At 42.7% G+C, this 24,280-nt stretch overlaps 1 protein-coding gene across 3 annotated transcripts in view; it reads left to right on the forward strand.

The window, feature by feature from the left end:
* Positions 1–24,280, forward strand: part of LOC101162415 (liprin-beta-2) — a 106,736-nt gene that overhangs the window by 78,395 nt on the left and 4,061 nt on the right. For 2 of the 3 annotated variants that reach the window (XM_023955412.1, XM_023955413.1), the window contains exons 9-31: positions 1,098–1,226; positions 4,564–4,675; positions 4,841–4,873; positions 6,106–6,167; positions 6,241–6,316; positions 6,384–6,466; positions 6,546–6,613; positions 7,087–7,152; positions 7,230–7,290; positions 7,481–7,516; positions 10,396–10,552; positions 13,149–13,181; positions 14,617–14,649; positions 15,248–15,377; positions 15,447–15,566; positions 16,655–16,805; positions 17,067–17,178; positions 17,260–17,348; positions 17,461–17,583; positions 17,899–18,024; positions 18,108–18,296; positions 20,326–20,520; positions 21,643–21,708. In XM_023955412.1, coding sequence (XP_023811180.1) covers positions 1,098–1,226; positions 4,564–4,675; positions 4,841–4,873; positions 6,106–6,167; positions 6,241–6,316; positions 6,384–6,466; positions 6,546–6,613; positions 7,087–7,152; positions 7,230–7,290; positions 7,481–7,516; positions 10,396–10,552; positions 13,149–13,181; positions 14,617–14,649; positions 15,248–15,377; positions 15,447–15,566; positions 16,655–16,805; positions 17,067–17,178; positions 17,260–17,348; positions 17,461–17,583; positions 17,899–18,024; positions 18,108–18,296; positions 20,326–20,520; positions 21,643–21,708 — 2,250 coding nt within the window. Of the gene's footprint in view, positions 1–1,097; positions 1,227–4,563; positions 4,676–4,840; positions 4,874–6,105; positions 6,168–6,240; positions 6,317–6,383; positions 6,467–6,545; positions 6,614–7,086; positions 7,153–7,229; positions 7,291–7,480; positions 7,517–10,395; positions 10,553–13,148; positions 13,182–14,616; positions 14,650–15,247; positions 15,378–15,446; positions 15,567–16,654; positions 16,806–17,066; positions 17,179–17,259; positions 17,349–17,460; positions 17,584–17,898; positions 18,025–18,107; positions 18,297–20,325; positions 20,521–21,642; positions 21,709–23,485; positions 23,951–24,280 lie in introns of those variants that run through there. The other variant, XM_023955414.1, reaches the window with a different exon arrangement.

Raw genomic sequence — 24,280 nt, forward strand, 5'->3', positions numbered from 1 at the left:
AAGGCTTACAAAGTTTTCAAACACTGTTCAGCTGTTATCTTACATTTGTTTTAGGGTTTACTTGTAATAGACACCATATAGCATGGGTGCCCAAAGTAGGGCCCGCGGGCCAAATTTGGCCCACCAAGTCATGCCTGTAGAGGCTGCGGAGTGTTTAGTGAAAACCCCTTAACCTTTCCCATTCATTCATGGAGCGACAACGGCAGTGGCAAACGGATAAGAGGCATTTTAAACAAATATGGGAGGATTTTTCTCCTGAAATCTTTTCTGAGGCTGTTTGTCTTTTTGGCAGCAGTCCGTGGCTATACTTAAAGAGTACAACATATGCCACCACTACAAGACTAAACACACAGTTTTATCCAAACAAAAAGGTGAAAGACAAATTCTAGGGAGTTCCAATCTAAACTTCTGTCACAGCAAGCCACCCTCATAATGCCCTGGGCAGCACAGGACAGCGCCACATTGGCTAGCTACCAAAGTTCGCCGTTAATTGCCAAGAGCAGAAGATCGAGAGGGATTCAAAGAAAAATGTCACCAACTTTTTAGTCTCACTAATCTGTGTTACCTTCAAAAGTACAAATAAATAAACTAAACTTTATTCTTTATTCTCTGCTTTTATTTCATGACGTGCAAAAAAAAATTATCCCTGGCCCACGGACCGGGATCACATTTAGATTTAGGCCCTTTGAGCGAAAACGTTTGGTCACCCCTGCCATATAGGTACTCTATCAAATAGTTTTTATGTTCTTTCTAATATAATGACGTGAATCTATAAGACACAATAACTTGCCAGATAACATTTCACTGAAAGAAAGACCTTTATAGACAAAGGTCAGCCATTAGAGCAAGTTTACTGGATTTAAAATAACGATATCTCACAAATATCTGTTACATAATTCCAGTAATAATAAACGTATATATTTAGTGTTTTTTGAGTTTGTTGAATGAAAGCTTTTGTCTTTTTTTAATTGATTGCTTTGCTGCGACTAATCTGAAGGAGGTGCCTCTCTTATTTCAACACTTCCTCCTTCTCTCTCTTACTCGTTTTCTCCTCACCTCCTTTAACTCATCCCCCTCTTCCTGTCTGCTCTCTCCAGCTCTCCATCTCTTACTCTCTCCATGTGTGTTACCAGTCGCTCATGACCCAGCTGGCCAGCCTCAAGCTGACTGTGGAGCACACACAGCTGGAGAAGCAGCACTGGGAGGAGCGCTGGCGCAGCACACAGGTGCCTCCTCTTCCTCCTGCTCTTCCTCCTTCTCCCTGGTGCAGTCTTTGCTTTGGTGGCTTTTGGCTGCTCTCCTCCTCTACCCCTTCATCTGTGTGTTGTAGGTCTGCTTTATCCGTCTGTCTGTGTCTGGTCTGAGTTCACTTTTTGTTAGTGCTGTGGTGAAAAAAAGGTTGATAATTGAAAATGATATGTGAAAACTAAACGGAGCTGAGATGATGGGTGTGGGGGAGGAGCCTGATAAACAGATTTTGCTTTGTTAACAAGCAGTAAAATGCGAACAAAGCTGCAAAGATGTCCACGCCACATGGGGCCCATCTGCCTCCAGCTAAACTATCACTCGTTTTGACAAATGGATCAGCTGACATCGTCCAGAAGGAAGACTCCAATTTTCTCAGCCTTTCCCCCTGGCTTTGCCACTGTATGTTTAGATTCAGGTTCCCTCTAAATGAAGCGTTTGACTGATTGATTTGGTTGGTGGGTTTGGTGGTCCAGGATGCAGACTGCTGAAAACAGTGCAGAGCATCATGGTTGCATGATGGAGTTGTGTCTATCTTTGAAACTCATTGTTGCCTGTTTCTTGCAAAGCAGCTGGAAGAGCTGTTTGGTTTGCACATAATAAACATACAAGTCTGCACACACACACACACACACACCTGTCTAACACCTGTCCGCTGCAACAGCTGCAGCTCGCTGACTGGTTCAAGATTCCCTCTGAAATGTTTTGTTTTTCATCGAGCGAGTGTGAGAAAAAGGTCACAGCAGACCTGGAAGGAAAGCTTTGTTCAGAAAAAGGAACTCTGCCCACAGATGGAAGCGCAGAAAACCGAACAGAGGGCGAACAGGAACAGAAGTGTTTCCTGAAAACAGATTACTCTGCGATGTCATTATCGCACGAAATCTGAGAAACATTCAGACTCTGAGATCTTCTGCTGGTTCTGCTGTGCGTCATTCTGCTCCTCTCCTTCAGGCGTCTTTCCAGATAAACACGTCCAGCTCCTTCAGCAGATCCATGCTTGAATTTTGGGTTTTTGAAATGGGAGACAGGTTTTTATGTTTGTTCAAAAAGATTTGGAAAAGCATTCACCTCTTCAAAAACATTGTGCTCAGACACATAAGAAACAAACAAAGCTTTTTCAGACTTATAGCATTGGTGCAAAAGTTGGGCGCATGCTCTTGGACTGAACTTTTGAACTCCCTTTGGTAAATGGGTCGATCACTAGGCTGCAGCTGAGAGAGTCGTGATACGTGGAGAACCTTCGAGCATCCAGATGTTGAACATGGAGGTCGTTATTGGCAAACTGGGACAAATACAGAAGTCTAACAACAAAACACAAATTGGGTTCAGATCCTTCCAAGTTCCCCTCAACAATCCCTGTGTTAGGAGGGGTCCTGTCAGAAGGAGGTGCAGGAAAACTACCCTCTCATCCATGTGGGGATTTTCCAGTCAGGAGAAGACAGAATTGAGTGAGCCCACATTTAGTCAGGATCTCTGAAGCTCTCACAACCAAACTCAGGCTCCTCCGTGACTAAGTGGGGGGGATCCACCTACCAAGAGCCGGTTTTGGTAGCTGATCACACAGCAACCTCTCTACCTTTTACTGCTGTTCAACCCACAGTGCACCTGAACCCCGTAGCTTCTCCTGCAAAGGCTGAGGCTTTGGACTGTATTAGCATAGGTCAGCCCATTAGGAATCTTTGCACTAAGCTCCTCCCTCAGGCTGGGTTCTGGGTTGGTGCCTTGGTGACGTTGGTCTGGGGACTTGTCGCCGAGTTGTAGAAGTTCTCCTTCTAACGGAGCTTTTGTGAATCACCCTGTGACTCGTCACCCAGGACCAGGAAATGGAATAAAAGTTCAGCGATTGAGGAAACATGTGTCGTGCAATGTGGTTCTAATGTGGGCAAGAACATTCATGAATCTGCATGAATGCAACAACTTGCAGTTGAATTCTCCAGTCAGACTTGAGTCCTGATTTTGTTTCCTTTGTCCTAATGTTTAAACAGCTGTTGAATATTTCTTAACATTGGTTTTATGTAGGCCTGTGCAATAAATTGCACATTTATTGTCATCGTAATATCAAGGGAGCCGGTTTAGCTCGTGCTGGTTTGCGGCGCCTTCCGTCCGTGAAACCAGGGTTCGACTCCGGGCTTTTCCCTGTTCCCTTCTCTACTTCTGTGCCGGTACCAAGCCCGGTTGCTTTGAGAGGGTTGCGTCAGGAAGGGCATCCGGCGTAAAACATTGCCAAGTTTACCATGCGACTCGTTCGCTGTGGCGACCCCTGACGGGAAAAGCCGAAAGAGAAACAACATTGTCATCGTAATATCAACCTGTGTGAAACGCTTATTGCAAAAGATGGTGTAAACTGCAATAAACAGTTACCTTAAATGTTTACACAAATGCTAAAGCAATTTCATGGCAGTTTGAACCAAAATAAAGCCATTTACGTGTTTGACCAATCGGTTGGATTTCCTACATGTCGTTGACCAACGGAATGGTGCCCCTTCATCTTAGATGCCCAACTGCTATGTAGTCGCTTGGAGAATATGTTTAGTTTTGTTGATTGTTATTTAAATACAACTGTTGCATTGAAGTGGAAATAATGTATTTGTTGTTTTGCTGTTTGTCCATGTATTACAAGTATATCATTATCGCAATATTGATTGCTAATATTGCACATCGCATGTTATCTCATATCGAGCAGTTTTGTGCAATTTTTCACCTACAAATTCTGCTGGAGTCACTGAGAAGATTCCTCTTGTATTGTCCTTGTTCTGCTGAGGCTTGAGGGCAGGTTGACTGTTTCCAGTCCATGCATTCATGGAGCATAGTCAGAGTTGACTTTTGCAAATCTGTGCTGGCCAGTGTGCATGTGTTTCATATGTTTGAAGCACGGATCTCCTACCATGTCTTTGCATGTTTTGCTATGCTGTGGTTTGGTGTTCACTGATTTATCCCAATGCTAAGCTTTTATAAGACTGGATCTGTACCTTTAAAGCCCTGATGCTGGCCTCCCCCTCTAGATGTTTTGAAGTTTGATGAAGCCTAAAGGTTGTTGTCACCAGACTGTCATGTGCTTCTGCAGACGGAGGGCACAGCGCGTGTCAGGGCTGGTACAGAGGGAAACTACTGTCAAATAATGTGTCTTTTGTTTGATCCTCGTGTTGTGTTAGCAGCTGTGTGCAAGTATGCAGAGAGCAGACATGTCCTCATGCAATACTAAAGTATGAGTCTTTTGATGAAACACATTTATGGAGGGGGCAATAACCACCAGAAAACACATTATCCGGATATTCATTGACCTGGAAAACAAAGTCGTCCTCTATTTCTTCTCTACAGACAGAAATGTCTGAGCTCCAGCAGCTCTTAGCCTCCAAAGATGCTGAGATCGAGTGCCTGCAGACACAGCTTCTCGCCAGAGATGGCAGCGCTAACGACAACGCCAAGAGAGGTAAGTGTGACCAATCAGAGCAGAGCCGGTCTCAATGTGGACATGTGAGTGACAGCCAGCGGTCTGCACATCTGTCAGCTCCTATAACTGTAACACCTAACCCACATGCCTCTATCCTCTGACTCTACTTTCTTGTTCTTGACTCTCTGCTGCCCTCTGGTGCAGAGGAGGTGTATATCAAGCAGCTGATTAACAAATGTAAGACGCCATGCTTACTTCTACCAGCCCAGTTTCCAACCAAACCGTCGAATCAGCTTAACTGCTTTGATTTTTAGTTTTTGGCGGTCAGTGACCTAAAATCAGAAAAAGCTGGTTTGTATTTTGGTTTGAAACTGGATCATAAAGAGATTCAGTGTGTTTATGGTTTTGAACATTTCACTTAAGTGATTGTGAGTTTTTGCATTCTTTCAAATCATCTTAAGGGGAGACACTTTGACCTGAAATAAATATTCTTATTTTAGAGCTGCCTGGCTTTATGTGATGCTGCCATATTGTGTAAAACACAAACTACACTATTCCAAGAGATGTGAACTGTAGTTGCAGTGGCACAGATGTGTTAAACACTCTAACCTGCTTTTTAAACATTTCCTCGCAGGGAGAAAAAATGTTATACATCTAATCTTTTCCACATTTTTTTCCTTTTTTCCCTTATGTTTTGTATAAAGACTTAAAGACCCACTGCAATGAAAATTGTGTTTTTAACAAGTTCATGTGGCATTTTCTGATGATGGAGGACATAAAGAAAGAAAATTAAGCTCAAAATTTCATTTCTGAGTATTTCTTTAGTGCAATTTCAAAGGTGAATTTCTTATGAACTACTGCTGCTCTGCAGAAACTGTGTCCTAGAAAACGTTTTTTAAATTTTGGCTGTAAACTGGCATACTCATATTTAAAAGACCACTGGGAACACTTTTACAATGGATTATAAGGTCAGAGTGGAACTTTAACAGATTGTAAAGTCCTTTCTGGCACTTCCTAGTCTTAAACTTAGCTGCGAAGTTTCCTCTTAAGATGACGATGTGATGAAAGGATGTGTGGTCCTGGGTTCCAGCCCCACACCCCTTGTCTGCCTCAGAGGTCATGATAATGAAAGGGCTGTGTTCAATTCAATTAAATTTTGTTTGTATGGCCCATCGTTACAACAATAGTCGTCTCAATGGGCGTCATTTCGGTAATTGTATAGTAAACATGAAGTCAGTAGGTAACGGCTAAACTTAACAGACTAGGCTAAACTGGGCATCCTGCCCATTTCAGGCGTCTGTCTCAGGTGACGAGCCCCGTGCTGTCAGTGTGTGTTTGTTGTGCTTGTTCAGTCACATTAGCATGGCTGTCGTGCATCTCCAGCATGGCCGCAGTCCCCCATCAGTCAGGGGGGAGCAGACATGAGAGCTCTGTGAGACCTGTCTTCGCTCTTCCTGCTCTGTTCTCAGATCAGGAATATCAGAGGTTGAAGGTGGGGATGGAGTCATTGCTGGCCTCCAATGACGAAAAGGTACTTTCATATTAAAGACTTTTTTCAAAGCCTCATGGGAGTTTAGAATAATTCCATGTTTTGGTGAAAACAGGACAGGCGAATAGAAGAACTGACCGTTCTGCTTGGCCAGTACAGAAAGATGAGGGAGGTTATGGCTCTCACTCAGGGTAAGAGTTCAGAGTTTGTGAAGCTGCTTCTGTCTTCTCTCTGCTTAATCCTGATCTTCGTGGTCAGGAAGCAGCGAGGAGGAGCTGAGTGGCAGCTTGAAGCTCAAAGCCATCACTCACAAAGCATACTCGGACAACCTCAGATCAGAGGTGAGAGGATTACTGTTCATGTCAAATGTGTTTGAGCTGCATAGATGAGGTAAAGCAGAGAAATGTGCCGTCTGCGCAGATGTCCTCAAGAGGCTCCTCCCCCCTCCTGCTGTCCTCCTCCCCCTTTCAGAGAGACCATGAGTCAAGGTATGAACACAAAGACACGCAACTGTATGCTCACACGCTTCCAAGCACACACATGCATGCAAACACACATACATATACACACATGTATACATGCATGCACACTGAAGTGCACACACACATGCATGCAAACACACATACATATACACACATGTATACATGCATATACATGCATGCACACTGAAGTGCACACACAGATACATATACATGCACATACATGCATGCACACTGAAGTACACACACACACATGCATGCAAACACACATACATATACATGCACATACATGCATGCACACTGAAGTACACACACACACATGCATGCAAACACACATACATATACATGCACATACATGCATGCACACTGAAGTACACACACACACATGCATGCAAACACACATACATATACATGCACATACATGCATGCACACTGAAGTGCACACACACGAATAGCTGATGCAATCCTTTGGTTGAGTTTAGTTTCCAGAACTCCTTGGACACATCGCTGATGTCGGCAGGTGAAATAAGTTTCCTGAACGGATCTTGGTGAGTCCTGGTGCAGATTGTAAAGCCTCAAACTGACCCCCCCCCCAGAGGAGTCACTGGTTCTAACTGATTTCCAGGCACCGGCGCAGACTCCTCTCTAGCAGTCTCGAGGAGTTGCAGAGTGGATCTTTGCAAAAGGTCTGTAAGTGTTTCTGCAGCTCAGCAGCTTCAACTAATCAAACGTAGCCGTCTTCATCAGTCTTTCTGCTGTTTGATCAAGACGCCTGTACTCTGCTTTTAATTCTTAACAATAATTCTCTTCTGTCTGTGTGATTTCTAACCTCCTGCTCTGATTGTGTGTGTTTGCGTCTCCTCTTTTGGGCTTCAGGCTGTAGAGATCCAGCCAGTTGAGTGTGAATCAAAGGTAGGGACAGAGGTACTGATCTGCAACATCATGACATCAGGCTTGACCCACCCATAGTGCTACACTACGGCCTTTACATTATTTACCACACTTTGCATTTTCATAAAAGAAACGTTCAGCTGTAGCACAGCTGAGACTGTTTGCATGTCTTTTACATGTATTTGTTTGTTGCCATGTCAGAAAATGTCAGTTTATATCTTGGTTTGTTTCACCTAAACAAGCTAAAAAAACAACAGCAAATGATTGTAAATGGCATCAAATGACATTAAAGACAGAAATTAAAGGTATGTAAAACGCCAAATACCATTTCAGTAAAGAAAAACAAAAAAAGTCTTCTGAAAATAATTTCTAATTTTTCCAAAAACAAAATATGGGTTGTTGATTTTGATGATCAGAATAATCATTCAGGAGTGCAGTTTTCCACCGGAAAACAGAGGCGGTGATTCTTCCTCATGTTCCTGCGGTGTTCGTCCCCCCACCTGTCACAGAAACAGCACAGTGGTCACATGAACTGCAGGGTGGATGGGACTTTTGGAACATCTTAATATTGTTGTTTACATTCGAAAATATAGAGTCTAAACCTTCATCAACCTTCATGTGAGAAATAAAGAAAAAGCTTTTTCCTGGAAAGGGGAGGACACTTTCACTCAATTATCACAAAATGATGTCTTTGCCCCATAAAAATCATTAACATAAAACAAAATACATTCTAGTATAAAAATATCTCCTCTCTGTTCTTTCATGGAAACTACAACTTCCCATTTAGCTGAGGGGGGAAATGGGTTTTTGTAAACAGAATCAAATAATTTTTCTGGTTTGAAAAAAGAAAAAAAAACTAAATGTAAATGTTTTCTTGTTTCATGCTGAATTATATTGTTTTTTTCTGTAGCTTTAAATGGAATAAAGGAGTCAATGCCAAATGCAAATAAGAAAAGGCGCTAAAAGGGCCAAAGACTCGTACTCTTACTTCAAGTTGAGCTTAATTCCTGTACATTTCAGCTCCAGATTCTTCTCCTGCTCACTGCTGTGGCACCTTAGGCAAAGTTTTAACTCCATAAAAAAGAAACCGCTCCAGATTTAATGAAACTGCATCCTTTGGGTTGTAAAACAAAGGGCCAGGACCGTCTGAAGAGGCTGTCTGTTTGGGTCGGCATCATGGCTGCCTCCCTGTTCTGCTGGCCTTTCTCCAGTCGTCCCTTTAGAGCCCGCTGACTTTGATGCGTAGACTCTGCCGTGATCAGACGTTCAACCCCCCAAAGGACATTTGCTTATGCAACAGATCAAAGCTTCAGGTCACCTCAGTGCTCTCTGTCAGTGGCTGCAGGTTAAAGAAGATTATCCAAGCGGAAACAGTAAATCAGAATAAATGAGGACATAATCTCGTCAAATATTATGATAAATAAAAATGAACTGAAACATGAAGTTTCAGTCAGGAATTTATTTCTATTTAGTTTTTATTTATCACCATAATATCAACACATTCCTATCATATAGATATCAAACCTTTATTGTATAATCTGTCAAGATTAATGGTTTTACCAAATATTATAAAAAAAAGATACAGATTATTTTATATTATGTTCTATAAACAAGGTGTTTTTAATAAGAACCTGTCAACTAAAACTTTAAAATCTGTTACCAAGGCATATTGACCTTTATAACTCTGCTTAACTTTTTCTAAATGAACTCATTTGCCACTATATTTTAAATTGGTGTTTAACACAACCTAAAAATTTGATCTAAAATACTTTTTTAGCAAAAAATAACCTTTCTTTGTTTATGAACCGATTCACTGTAAAGTCCCACTCTGATCGTCTTTTGATCTCGTCTCAAATCGTTTCTGCATAGTTTCTGCAGAGCGGCAGGAGTTCATTAGAAATTCAGTGGGATCGTGGGTACGGAGCAACCCCACCCCCCTTACCTCCCCCATGGCTGAGAACTCGGAGCAGGAAGCTTGTCGCTCGCCCAGTGTATTTTGCACATCGCAAACAAGCTCTGTTTCTAACAGCCCTTTTTGTCTGCTCCAGTTTCACAACGTCTTTTTATAAAGAAATCCTCAGAATTACAATTTAATGGTTATTTTTCTTTATATATGTCATCCATCATGAGAAAAAATACTACAAGAACATGATAAAAAACCCATTTTCAAATGGAGTGGGTCACAATAAGTCACATTGCCAAATCTGTAACAGAACTCAAACTAATGTTAACATTAAACCAACATTAGCATAGGAAGCGAGTAATACATCGGCCAGAAACAGCATGGCCAAGTGAGCCCTGTGTGTTTTAAAAGTGGGGCAGAAAATGTGGGTCCCCAATGGGTTTGTTCGCAGTTTCCGTGGTGGCCCTACCTGTGTTTGCCAGTGGGCCGGTTCGCTACGCCAGCCTTCCGCCTGGTGGACAGCATAGCGAGCCAGCGAGCACTGCTGCCCAGGTGGGGCCACCACGGAAACCGCAGACAAACCCATTGGGGGCCCACATTTTCTGCCCAATGTGAGGTCATCTAAGATAGCACAAGGGTTAACCCTTGTGCTATCTTACATGACCCCACCCTTGCATTGACGTGTTCTCCCTACCATGACAAAGGTGGATAAAGGTGGAAAGATTTCATGTAATCCATGGACACCAGTGAAGATCACAAATCATTGAAGAAAAAAGGTTCAGAGCTCTGTCTAGTGGGTCTAGATGACCCAACTCCCAATGTTAAAGTGCCTAGAATAGCACAAGGGTTACAACCCACTTGGCCTTGCTGGCTAGATGTGAGGATTTTCCAAACTCACACATGTTAATACATTTTGATCGCTTGACCACATTTAAGCTACTCTCTTCAAAGATGTGTGCGTGCTATTTAAAACTCGTTTGTTTTTTTCTCTCTTCAGAGCCCGCTGACAGAGCTAAACAAGTACCAGACTCTTCCAGGGAAACTGGGGAAAAAGAGCGAAGTGAGAGCTGAGCTGAACTACGACAGAAACACAGATGCTGAGTACTCATCTCCTGTCAAGCTCTCTCCTGACCATGACAAGAACTTCACTCTCAGTGAGCTCCAAACTCTCTTTCACATTAGAAAACATTATTTTCAATAAAAAGGCTCCGAATTCTGATCTTCTGATTCAGGAGGAGAGCTAAAAAGTTGTGCTAGGAAGCTGTTTGGGTGTTTATGCTTAGAGTTTTTGTCAAGAGTAAAAAAAGGATATTGATACTCCTTTCTTAATATCTAAAGCGGCGTTCACACCGCCCACATCAAACGGCCACTTCCAATGACAAGTCCATGTAACCTCGTTAAATGCGCGTTTCAGACCTCCATGTTCAAAACTCCCATGTTCACATGTCGCACATTTGTAGCTCGTTTTTGGGCTCTTAGGACCAAACACCCAGCCACTGAACACACATTGACTCTTCAACCAGGTCAAGATTTGACCAATTAGGTATTTGGATTTGATATTGACGTATGGATAGTATCCTTTTTAATTCACGGAAGTGCCAATCTATTGAAAATTGATCATGAAGGAGAAATTAATATTTATCGTTTATGCCCGGATGGAATTCTATGACACCAAGTCTTTCATATATAGTGAAAGAAAAACCCTGGAGCAAGATTCACCAGATTTACACCACTTTAACATTTCACACCGAGCCTCTTCCAGCTGTAGGTGGCGGGCATGCACTAGCATCCGTAGAAAAAGAAGAAGCCCCTTCCTGCTTGTTCAGTGTAAACACCATGGGCTTGATGCCCAGTGTGTACGTAGCAGTGGTGGGCCGTCAGGACCTTCAAGGCCTTCTCTGAAAGCCTTAAAATATCGGAATCACGTGTTGATTTTATTTTGTCCATGCAAACCGGTACTCATTAAATCCTTCCAAATTGTCTGTCCATTTCCTTTTATTGTTTTTATGATGGTTGTGCTGCTTCCAGACAGATGGCTTTTCACATTTAGAGCATTTAACCAATCGCATTTCAGCTGTCCTTTGTTGCCAGGCCTTCACCAAGAGTTGTGAAAATCCTGTGATGCAAAATCGTCGGTCATTCATTTCCTTCAACCAATCAGGTTGTGAGTTGGTGTCAGCAGGGCCTTCTAGCAGGTTTACGTCACAGTATTCAGACCTTCTGATTGGACAGAAGTTTCAGGAAGTCACATGCGGCCTTAAAAATACTGAATGAGGAGTTGAGTGATTCAGACGTAGCACTACTGAAGGCCCAGGTGTGTGATGTACGGTCCGCCACTAGTACGCAGCTTAAGTGTATTTTATAGAAATGCTGAAAACAGAAACTGGTGTCTGTCTACATGTTTAAAATATTAATTGAACTGGTGATGTTTTCATGGTTCAGCTGTTTCTTCAGCTGTAGTCAGCGTCCGCACAGAGTTCTAGCTTTTGTGTGAGAAGTTTGTCCAAATGTCCAAAACCAGATCTGACAAAGAAACTGCTGCATCCAAACTTGATTACTGCCAACCGGCTGAGCGAACACACTCCTCACATAGAAACTGTCCAACAAGGACACAATCAAAGTCTCTGTCATATTTGAGGGGGAAAAAAGGGTCATGCAGCTCTGCAGCTCCAGAAAAGATTAGTGAGACCCATCATCCACACATGGAGAAGTCCATGTCCATGACATGAAGTCTCAACGCCTGCATGAAGCAAAAACTCACCACGTATCAACCGGACTAGTCCCTCAGCAAAACCATGCAGCACCAGAAGAAATACTCATCATTTATTATCAACAGCATAACCATGTTGTTCAAAAGAATCCACAGACTTATTGTACTTGAAAAGTGTTGAAATTACATCAAATGCACACATTCACTCGTATATTTAGTTTTAAACATATTGTTGCGGACTGAGTTCTGTCACTCAGCCTGTTGTTAGGTAGTTTGGACCAATGGGGTTCAGCCATGGGCCGAATAAGGGTATTAGGAGGGCTCATGCGGCAGTGAGCGAATAAGAAGTTGGGTGAATCGCTCTCAGCGGGAGAGACCGAGGAGTTGCTGAATTAATTGTACGGCGTTGGTTACGGCCTGCAGTAACCAGAATAAAGAACCTTAAAAGAGGTTAAGGCTCCGTGCCTCTGTGTGGGAAAGGGACACTACATTATTGTATGGCTCTCACGAAATTACATTTAAAAATATGTGGCGTTTATGGCTCTCGGCCAAAAAGGTTCCCGACCCCTGCCATAGAGGCTTCTTTCTCCTGCCCACTGAGCAGTGGTGTTTGGAGGAACTGCAGCATACAGTACTGCCTGGTTTGGAACAGGCGCTCCAGCTTGATGCAGAAGTAGATGATTACATTCCAACCAGGGCAGTCTGGGTTTCTTGTTAGAGAAACAGCAGTGAGATTAAGAAGCTCAAACCTCCATAGATCCAGGAGCATCACAGAGTTTCACAAACACTCAAACCAAGTCGTTCTTGTCGAGGTTCAATCAGCTGATTATCAACTTTCCCAAAGAACCAGGCAGGTTATTTCAGCGGCTGTCATACAAACTATCTTTAAATAAAATTCATTTGGCTTTTCTAGGGGTTGAAAACTGCTGAGCTGATTTCTGAAAGTTGTCTAACTCTTTGTGGACTAACAGCTGCATCTGCTTCCGTCCTCCCTCCTCTTTCTGCTTTACCTTTAAACGCTGTTCCCTGCTTGCTGTCAGTTCGCTGCAGGAGTGCCAGCGCTCCAGTTCTAGGTACTGTATGTGCTCACAGAAACTCAACACTAACATGAGTTTAGCTCCTGTCGTTGCTTTCCTCATGCATGAAGACGTGTTTGTGAGTGAAACCTCCTTGCAGTAGAGCGTCAGGTTCTGAGTTTTAAAACATGATGGGTTCTTGGTCTGTAAATGGTTGCAAAAGTGCTTCAAACAAGAAAGGAAGCATTCATGAAAAGCTTTAGGTCCCATATTTGCTGGTTTTTGACTTGTTTATCAGAAGATGAACAGACCAACTCTGAGAAAGTTACTTTATATAAAAAAACACTCTGTTAAGAATGTTTTTAGGTGATTTTAGAATGATCATTTGGATTTTTTTCTGATGACATGTGTGAAGAAAATTACATTTAAAATTGCATTTCTGAGTATTTCTAAGCAGACAAAAAATTCTGATCGTAAAAGAGCTTGTTTGTGATGAAGAAAATACACTGGGTGAGCCAAAAGGTCCCTGCGCTACAAAAAGAGAGCTCTTAAAGAGATACATTTCTAATGATCTGCTGCTGCTCTGCAGAAACTGTCCTAGAAAAGGCCGTTTTTTATTTTATTTTACCTAAAAACAACAAAATCATAATTAACCCTTGTGCTATCCTATGACCCCACCCTTCCATTGAGGTGTTCTCCCTACCATGACAAAGGTGGATAAAGGTGGAAAGATTTCATGTAATCCATGGACACCAGTGAAGATCACAAATCATTGTAGAAAAAAAGGTTCAGAGCTCTGTCTAGTGGGTCTAGATGACCCAACTCCCAACGTTAAAGTGCCTAGGATAGCACAAGGGTTACAAGATCAACTGAGAACGCTTTGAAAATAGATCAAAAGATGACTGGAGTGGATGAAGAGAATCACTGCAGTGGCCTTGCACACACTGTTGTGGTGTGGTATCATTTTAGCTAATAAAAAATAATGTTTTGTGCTTTAAAACGCTACAAACATTGAAGTAATTCTGGAAAAGGTGAACTTTCAGGTCTTTCTTCAAGCTCCCTGCTTTGCAGTAGAATGACTTGTCATGCAGTCATGCATGCATCTATTGTAGTTGAACTTCCATCGGTCATTTCCTCTTACAACACTTGTGCGCCTCAGTGGCCAGGCTTTCTGACCTGTTGGTCAAAATCTTCAGGGAGTCCAGCTGACTCTAGTATAAGCTCCTAAATAAATCTGACAATTTTCCTAAATATCATGACAATTGACCAATCTTTTGATGGAACGCTTCCTTAAAGCCTGACTTGATTTCATTCACTGGAAACTGAGCGTCTTTGAATGCACCGTCCCGTCATCTTGTTTGCATGGCACTTTGAAATCTAAACCTTTTTTTCATCCTTTTATTTAAAGGTTGATGAGTGTTAATAATGCTGGTCTCTTTTTTTTCCTTCTTATATTATGGCTCTCCTCGTTTACTAACCTTTTCTGCTCCAGGATCTCCAGGAAAACATGACCTTTATGACACTGGTGGGTAAAAAATACAGACAGATGAATGAATGTTGAGAGCAAAGATCATGAAATGCTGCATGTTTAAAACCTTTGTCTAACTTTTACTTTCCCTAAAACACCCGGGGGGCCTGTACAATGGCGAAATGGTCAGCGCTCTGTCATTACAGCATTAAGATTCTGGGTTCTTTCTGTGTGGAGTTTGCATGTTCTCCTCTTGCATGTGTGGGTTTTCTTCCTTCTACAGCCAAAAGTTGTAGAAGGAAGAAAAGTGCCTTGGACAGCACAAGGGTTGAACCATATGCGGCTCAGTTGGCCTTTGCTGGCTGGGTTAGATGTAGCTACAATTTTCCTTGGAAATTGCTTCTCAATTACACAAACGTGACCAAGGAATATTTTGTAATATTGATAAAAGTCATTGGCAGCCTTAAGACTGTGTTGAAATACATAAATACAGAGGATATTAATCACTTATCCCACAGATTACTTTAAAACATGTATTTTATTCTGGTAATTCGGGATCAAATGCAGAATTCTATCCCGTCAGTGTGGGACAATGCATTTTATGATCATGTCTCATAGAAGTGCAGCTTTTCAGTATCTCCTCTTTTTATGTCAGAGCCCTCAGATAAGCTGGACATGCTGTCTGACCACTCCCCCCTGTCCTCCGGGATGGACTCGGGCCAGCAGTCTCCGGTCTCGCCGGAGAACCGGAAGACCCACAGAGGCATCAGGAAGCTCTGGGGGAAGTACGTCTTTGTAAAGCTGCCGCATATTCCTTTGTGTTCTCCAAAACTCAACAATCCTTCTGTCTCCAGGATTCGCCGTAGTCAGTCTGGCAGTCCTGTGCAGATCCATGACCAAGAGGGGGGAGATTTTAAGAGGGGGGGCTTCAGAGCTACAGCCGGACCAAGACTTGCCCACTCAGGAAAAACCAGGTTTGCTTCTTCGTGTTTGGAAGGAATATCTGTGAGTTTCTGCGGATGCAAAGCTTCTCCATGATTGGTGCATCAGCACCTTCAGTCACTTCTATCAACTGTATCACTTGAACCTTTTTGACCAAAGTGGAGCAAGTCTGCAGAAAGTTGCATAACAATCAAAGCAGTCACAATTCCAAAGCTATGAACAGACTTTTATTAAGGAAATATGCAGAGAAACTTCATAAATGGTATTTATCAGTTCATTCCACGAGGCCCATCCTTTCAAATTCACTGAGTTGGAAAAAAAGTTATGGGTGGGGAGCCAACCCTTACCACCGGATGTGGTCTTTCTTCCAAAGTCACCAGATGCCCAGGAGCAATATCGTTTAAACCTTTTTCTAATAGAACAGGTGAAGACATTGCTCTTTTGTAAGAAAGACCTTGAGATGATTTTATGTTACCTTTCAGATTCCCACTCTATTGTAAAAGCAAAATGACTCATTTATCATAAGAAAGACACTCTTGTTTTTGAATTTTCCCCTTTGTTCTCTAATCTAGGGGACCCCCACCCTTTTTAGGACACAGACCACTTTTAAGGGCCTACATCGTGCTATTCTTAAACTATATCCATGTACAGCATATAATATTACTTTTGGCACCCTAAAGAATACATTTTTTATGAAATAAGAGTTATTTTCTTATTCTGAAGGAAGTTTTATTTTGGAAATCTACTGGATTCTGTCTATCTATGATGTACTCTTGACGCTTGTCAAGTCGTTCTCCTCTGTCATGTGTCTTAAGCACATTTGCCTCGTTCTTACAGAGGCTGCTCCAACCGCTAAATTGAAAGCCTTTCAAAGTTAACAAAAAGAAAATGTTTTAGAAAGTTTATTCGGGAGAAAGGAGCCAAAAGATTAATGTTACACGTATACTGATAATAAAGTTGCATTCACGGTGGATTCAGGTTGAGAGTTTTTGGCTTGAGGTCTTTAAAGAAAACCAAACTAATATTTCCTGATTAAAGGGAGTGATGCTCCCCAAACATGATCTAAAGTCTGAAGTCTCATTTAAAACACTTATTTTCTGGTGTTTGTTTTTCATGTCAGAGATCTAAAATTGCCCTTTTCCAAGTGGAGCGTGGATCAGGTGTGTGACTGGCTGGAGGACATTGGGTTGGGTCAGTATGGCCTCTTTGCTCGGCGGTGGGTCAGCGGCGGGCAGACGCTGCTCTCGGCCAGCCCCCAGGACCTGGAGAAGGTTTGTTTTTTAGCACTGAACAGCAGCCGTGCTGCTCCACCTGCACGCTGCCGCTCACATCTTCCCTAATTCCACCTGTCTGATTCTTGTGGTCATCCGTCTGTCTGCTTGGAGTTTAGTCACGGCTGTCTGTGCTTCTCAGGCAGCTGTTTAGTCTCGCCCTCACACCCCTTCTGTCTCTTCCATCAGCGCCGTTTCAGTGAGGCGGTTCACCCTGACTGGTCTCTTCAGGTAGACCTGATGATCTTGCTTTCTCTGCAGGAGCTGTCGTTGAAACACCCCCTCCACAGGAAGAAGCTCCAGCTGGCCATCAGGACGCTCACAGGAAAGCAGCCCGAGAGGTCGGCGGAGCTCGACTACATCTGGGTCACACGTACGAAAACGCACACAGACTCTGACTGAAGTCCAGCCTAAAGTGCTTTCTTATCCAATCTGTGGTGGTTCTGGGTTCCAGGCTGGCTGGACGACATCGGCCTTCCTCAGTACAAAGACCAGTTTAGTGAGGGACGGGTGGATGGACAGATGCTGCAGTTTCTCACTGTGGTGAGTTAGTAAACAGAGCTGAACGTCTAAATGCTTTCACTTGGGATTAACAGAAGAGAAGATCCAAAATTTGTTTTTTCATCCATTCTTTTTGTTTTCCTTTCCATCCTAGAATGACTTGTTGTTCCTTAAAGTGACGAGCCAGCTGCACCACCTCAGCATCAAGTGCGCCATTCATGTCCTCCACGTCAACAAGTTCAACCCCAACTGCCTCAAGCGTAGGCCTGGCAATGAGGTACCGCCCAAAAAAGGAACAAATAATGCTGTTTATTTCAAATCAAAACCTTTTTGAAACTCTCACGTTAAATTTTGAATGAAAACTATGATAATGGGGGATTTTGTCTTTCCTGCCACATTATAAACAGCCTATGTCGTTGGCAATCTCAATGGTGATTTCAGAAACTACTATAGGTTAACATCCGTGGGACACGGACATTTTCACACCTTCTCTGTGAACTTTAACAGTTTGGTTGTTCCACTCAGATTTAAACAAGACTTTAAAAAGTCTCTGTAAATGTGCCATCATGTCAATAATGTATTTGTGTTTCAGAGCCAGTTTACTCCCAGCGAGGTAGTCCAGTGGTCCAACCACAGAGTCATGGAGTGGCTAAGATCTGTGGACCTGGCAGAGTATGCTCCTAACCTGAGGGGCAGCGGCGTGCATGGGGGGCTGATTGTGAGCACATCCAGTGGCACAGCTATGTCAGCCAGAAATAACAAGCCCAGAAACAGTGTTTGACCTCATGTGTCGTCCAACAGATGCTGGAGCCTCGCTTTAACGCAGACACTCTGGCCATGCTGCTGAACATTTCCCCTCAGAAAACGCTGCTGAGGCGCCACCTTACCACCAACTTCAACAACCTGCTGGGCGAGCAGGCTCAGCAGGAGAAGAGGGAGTACACCGAAGCGCCTGGGTACTCTCCTCTGAACATCACAGCCAAAGTCAAGGTGAGGCGGCAGAAACCGGAGCAAGGACGGCACCATGTTCACTGACTAATGTATGAGAACTAACCCAAACAAGGCCTGTCAGGTCTCAGTCTGTGTGATCCAGAAGAGCCAAAGAACAGGCGGGAGCAGCCACAGTCTGTCACTCCATGTTCAGTCAACAAAAAGGGAAGTCTTTGTGACTCCACTTGAGCTCCTCTTTGTTTGAGCTGCCCTCCCCTCTTAAGTTTGTCCGTTCTATCCCTGTTTGAGTGCAGGATATCCTTCTGCCAACAAACAGAAGCTGCTTCACTTAATGAACTGCTGGACTGGAGTGGGTTTGTTTGGAGAATGGTTCCTCCCCCAGGGCTTTCCGTCTTCACGAGCACGTCAGGCATTTTGTTTGCATGCTTAGCCGACATGCTCATGGAAGCTGCAATCTTTCCCCTTACTGCTCACATGAAACTGGCCTCCAGTTCCAACGGCTTCTGCACCCGATGTGCCGCCGTGTGTTGTGTTTGTGTGCAGAGAAGGTGCACAGTCACACAGCAAAAGATCATCCATTACAATGTGGATATTTGAGTCAATAAACTGTCCCGAGCAACACTTTTTAATGGCTGTTTGGACCTTCCAGCTCTTTGCGGTGCCTATTCTTGCACTGCTGTGACCCGTGGGAACATTTATTTATAAAACTGTCTTTGATCCTGTCCCACCCTGGACCCCCAGGTCCATCCCCCAGCCTGTTTTTTTCAGCTCTCCCGGACCTCTTTGCTGCTGCTTTAGGTTCTCCCAGTCTGCTGAACTTTATGCAATATTTGAAGCTTTTTTTAATTGATTTCCAACAAGCATAAAACATTTGAATATTTAAAAGAACAGAACTTGAATCGGCTGAACATTCTCATTCCAAGACAATTAAAAGGAGATCAAATGAGCTGAAAATACCAGAAGAACCAATGGAAGATTCTCAGCGTTTAACCGATGAAAGACTGGGATGTGAGACATCTTCAGTTTCACTTTTCAGGTTAGATCGTAAAGACAGAACACACGATTCACAATTCTAGACGACAAAAAAAAACGTGTTTTTTGCTACAAAATGATGCTTCAGTTTGATTGAATATTTATTAGCTTGTGATGTTTGGTCCTAACCCCACCACTCTCCTGCTAAGAACACAGACGGCTTAAAAGGAGAAGCCTCTTCTGAGAGATGGATGTCTTATAATCGGCATATGCAGACTGACAGCTGGCGCCTCCTTTATACATGTGCATGTGCGCTTCTCAGATGCATGTATGCACTTCTGCCTGTGTGTTTCAGAGATGGAGTAAAGCCTCTCGTCAGGCCTCCTGGTTGGTTTTATGTTTCAATGATGAATTTGGGAAACAGCCTTATGTCCCTGTGAAGCTAAATGCCGATGGAGCTCTTTGTTTCCACTGATGTGTCAGAGTTCAGTTTTAGAAGACACTCAGTTGATATTAACTACATGTTTCTCTGAAAAAACACTAGAAAACAGAACGGGCAGGTGCTTGAACTCAGTTTAGAGAAAACTGGATCATACCTGGTGAAATCAGACGGCTCCAGGTCCAAAGGATGAATGATATCAAAGCAAATGAAATCTCTGTTCCATAAACTTGTTTCATCCATTTGCTGTCCAACAAAGTTTCTTTGGTATTAAGTAGATGAATAACATAGTGTGAGTAGAGTTGAAAATGTTCCTCACATACTAACATTAATAACTGAGGAATAGTTGCAAATTTAAACAAACATCCCAACAAAGTGAATAAGCTATTAACTGATACTTAAAAATTCATTAGTAACTAATTTATTAATAGCTTGTTTATGATATATTACTACTTATTGAAGGTATAAATAATAGTTAACAAGTCATATATAACTCACTAACAGCTTGTTAGCCATCTATAAGGTACATTTACAAATCCTCAACAAACTGGTAACTGTTATAGAACTCATTTAAAATTCATTTAATAACAGTTTCTTAATATAACGGATAGTTTTTATAAAGTGCAACCAAATATTTTTTCTCCTCTTTCCCCGCAGCCGAAAAAGCTGGGCTTTTCCAACCTGACGCACCTGAGGAGGCGGCGGTCGGACGAGTCCAGAGATTACGTCTGTCCCATGGAGTCGCCCACATCTCAGTCAGGACAGTCTGCGGCCAACGGTGTTCAGGTGCGGCCATACGCCGGCTTCAGGGGCCTGAGTCCCATCCTGGACCGGGAGCCCGCCAGGGACCAGGTGGGGCTTGAGGACAGCAAAGCTGACACATCGCAATGACAACACACCTGACCACAGCTGACGGACGCCGCGTCAGCCCCATCGACAGCTGTGCTGTCGCCCCAATATGCTGTCGGCGCTGCTTCTTTGCCTCCTTTGCTTTCCGCCCACAATACCCCCCCCCCCATCCTGCTCCCTGAAAGTACCCCACCTTGTGCCTTACTCTGACTCCCCTGGCTGCAGGGAGCTAAGACCTCAAATCCAGCACACTTTGAGTCAGGCGCTTCACTAACCCCCCGTCTCCAAACTTGTGCCATGACCCCCCCCCCTCCCCCCCTCCCTGACCCACAGGAGAGCTTCTCCTTTCTGGATTACAGCAGTAAACATGGACGCCAAACAAATCCAAGCCATCCACTCCTCAACACTCCAGGATTTTATCCATCAGATTTGCATCATTTTGACTTTTCTAACTTCTTTGACTAAAACTTGTGCAATATTTGCACAGAACCCCAGAGGGACTGTATTTATTATTTATGTATTAACTGTGCAGATGAAATGTGTTTTGTTTGATGCTCATGATTTTTCTTTTTTTTTAATCATCATTTACATAACTATCCGTAAGAAGATTTTTATAGCGGAGAAACTCTGCAAACAGAAAGATTGCATGTATTCATGTGCAGGCGAAAACATTTAATAAAACACAGTTAAGTGTGTCTGTGGGGTTTTTTCTGAACAGAAACCATCTGTAGGAAAGTGTTTTGCTCCTATCAAATGTACCTCATATTTCATTCCAAATTTTGTTAAAAACGTTATTTTTGGATTACCTGCCATGTTTGCTATGAAGACGACCACGTGAGTCTGAAACGGTGCATGCCTGGTTAACCTGCATCAACCTCTAACCTGCTTTCTTCATCATTATCTTCACTGTCATTCGGCTGTCACACCCTCTTCACCCATGATGAGCTCGACGGCTTCCCATTAGAACAGCGGCACGCCTGTTCTGATGGGAGGCATACAGCGTCAGCTCCAACCACTGTCGCCCAGCGCGCCAGCACCTCTGGGAGACGCATTTCTAGACGCATTAATAACAATTGTGGTTTGCTGAGATCAGCGTGACTGTGACCCACCGTGTGTGTGTTGCAGATGGTCAATGCAGAGCGCACCATACTGCAAATAGAAGCTTTGTCTGAAAGCATCAACAACCTTACAGTAAGAAGCAACAACACATACACTTGTGCACATTACAGAGGAAGGACTTTTTGCGTGTTTGAGTTGGAATGCATTACATGATGGGGATTACAATCTGTTTATACAGTCAAGGGATGGGGACCAAAATACGGAAGTCCATGTAAAGGACCTACAGTATATCATGCTTTTCTTAAGCCTTTCAGAGTAAACTATATCCATGTTTATGTGCCACATTAAATAACCAGTTTTTTTAAGGAAATCTGAGTTTTTTTCATTTTCCTACCCCGAAGTAAGACAACTCGATCTCTGAGGCCCCGCCTTTCACTCCGTGTGGGTGCCGCCCATTTCCTGACATCAACGTAGAGTTGGCCTCGGCAGCGTGTCTGCGTCTCACCCACGAAAACAAAACATCCAAACTTTTGTAAAGACTGATGTGCATATTGTGAAAGTAAAAGGAAAGTGTTTTAGCAGATCACCGCAAGCTCCATGGAGGAATACTCAGAAATACATAAACCCATCAAATTATCACTTTGGGGTTGTTTATAGTGAGGAATGAACGTTATATTACACTTAAAAGCTAAAAGAAAAAAGATTTTTCATGATGTAGGCCGTTAAAAATAGTTTATATAGCAGTTTTAAAGGTCCCTGTGCAAATTTCGGTATTGGCACAAAATGTATGTTTTTTTCATCTCGTTGAATTTGGGAGTTTTGATCACTGGGGCTTCTACTGAGCGTGTGTGTGTGTGTGCGTGTGTGTGTGGGTGTGTGGGTGTGTGTGTGTGTGTGTGCGTGCGTGTGTATGCCAGGATGATGAGGAAAAACTTTAAATTCAATTGACCTTAAGCTTTTCTATAAAGAATCAAAGTATCGTTTATTAAACAGACACAATGCAAATACTCTAATTTGACACTAACATCATGTATCTCTACAATCCTACCAAGTATTTGGTTCTACATTCATGTCAAATGAACCTTTTAGTTGGTAATCCTCCCCTGAAATAGGACTGTTTTATGTAAAAATACATTTTTTGGGTAACATTAAAGGTCAAGGTGTGGAAGCCGCAAACGGACTGCCTTCCCCCTCCATTTTCTTGTGATAACTTTGTTTTCTCATGATATTGCCATATACCCACCCCCGATTTTCTCATGGTAAGGTCGTTATCCTGATAAAACAAGTTTTATTCTCACGATAGCGAGACCATGAGACAGTATGTCTCTGCGCAGCTGTAACTGTAACCTTCTCCTCAAATGACTGATTTAAATGTTGTGTATGATCGACAACATCACCACAATCAGACCATGGCTAAAGTAATCAATGATAAACTGAACAGTTCTTCTGGTGTTGGACCTTTTCTCTTCCAGCCTTGTTTTGTAGAAAAATTTAAAAAAAAGTTTAATTTGGGTCAACACATAATGACATTTGTCCTCCAATGATGATGACATCCACTATCACATTATCAGGAGAAATGTGATAATAATAATATTAATAATGTGATAGTAAATGGGCAAAAACGCAAAAGCAAGGTAAGCCGTTGTCAGCTGCTGTATGAAGGGCATAAAAACAGTACTGCTCCGTGTAGGAGTGATTCATGTCAATAAGAAGTTTGATTCTGGCGTCTCACTGTACACACAAACTCTGAAAGAGGTCTGAATTAAGATTCCTCTGAAAATAAGGAGTCATTCTATCTCAGGAGATTGTTTTCCAAAGTGTTCATTTGTCCAGAATTTGGACAAACATACTTGGTGGAATTGTCGCGCTGTAATCCCAGTTTCCCACTCCCATAATGCTTTGCCTCCAGTACCTGCTGAGCCGGGACGAGCTGCGTAAGGAGCTGAGGCGGTCTCGGACGGCGCTGGTTTGATGGAGCCGTGAATGGTCTCAGAGACCTGCCGCTGATCCGGTCTAACCCTGCAGCGTGGAGAAACTGCCACAGGAGCCTCACTGCCGCACGCCTGCATTCACTTCAACTTACCAGCCTCTCTCTAAAGACTAAACCACCATTCCTGCTTTCCTAATCAATCCACTCTTAACTACGTATACTGATCAGTGTGTGTCTGAAATAAGAAGTCCCTCTACTTTAGCTCTTCCATTGCTCAGGATTGTGTTGATTTTTTCATCATGGGCAGATGCACAAACAGAGCAGACATGACAGAGGTGTTGGTCTCCATGTTTTCCTTTGAATAATTCTTGGTATGACCATTTTTCTAACTCCACTTGCAGATTTTTTTTGCTCATTTAAAGAATATTTATGTTTTATGAAATTTTGAACATGGACGCCAAACAAATCCAAGCCATCCACTCCTCAACACTCCAGGATTTTATCCATCAGATTTGCATCATTTTGACTTTTCTAACTTCTTTGACTAAAACTTGTGCAATATTTGCACAGAACCCCAGAGGGACTGTATTTATTATTTATGTATTAACTGTGCAGATGAAATGTGTTTTGTTTGATGCTCATGATTTTTCTTTTTTTTTAATCATCATTTACATAACTATCCGTAAGAAGATTTTTATAGCGGAGAAACTCTGCAAACAGAAAGATTGCATGTATTCATGTGCAGGCGAAAACATTTAATAAAACACAGTTAAG

The sequence above is a fragment of the Oryzias latipes genome, chromosome 6, assembly GCF_002234675.1.
Source record: "Oryzias latipes chromosome 6, ASM223467v1".
NCBI lineage: Eukaryota > Metazoa > Chordata > Actinopteri > Beloniformes > Adrianichthyidae > Oryzias > Oryzias latipes.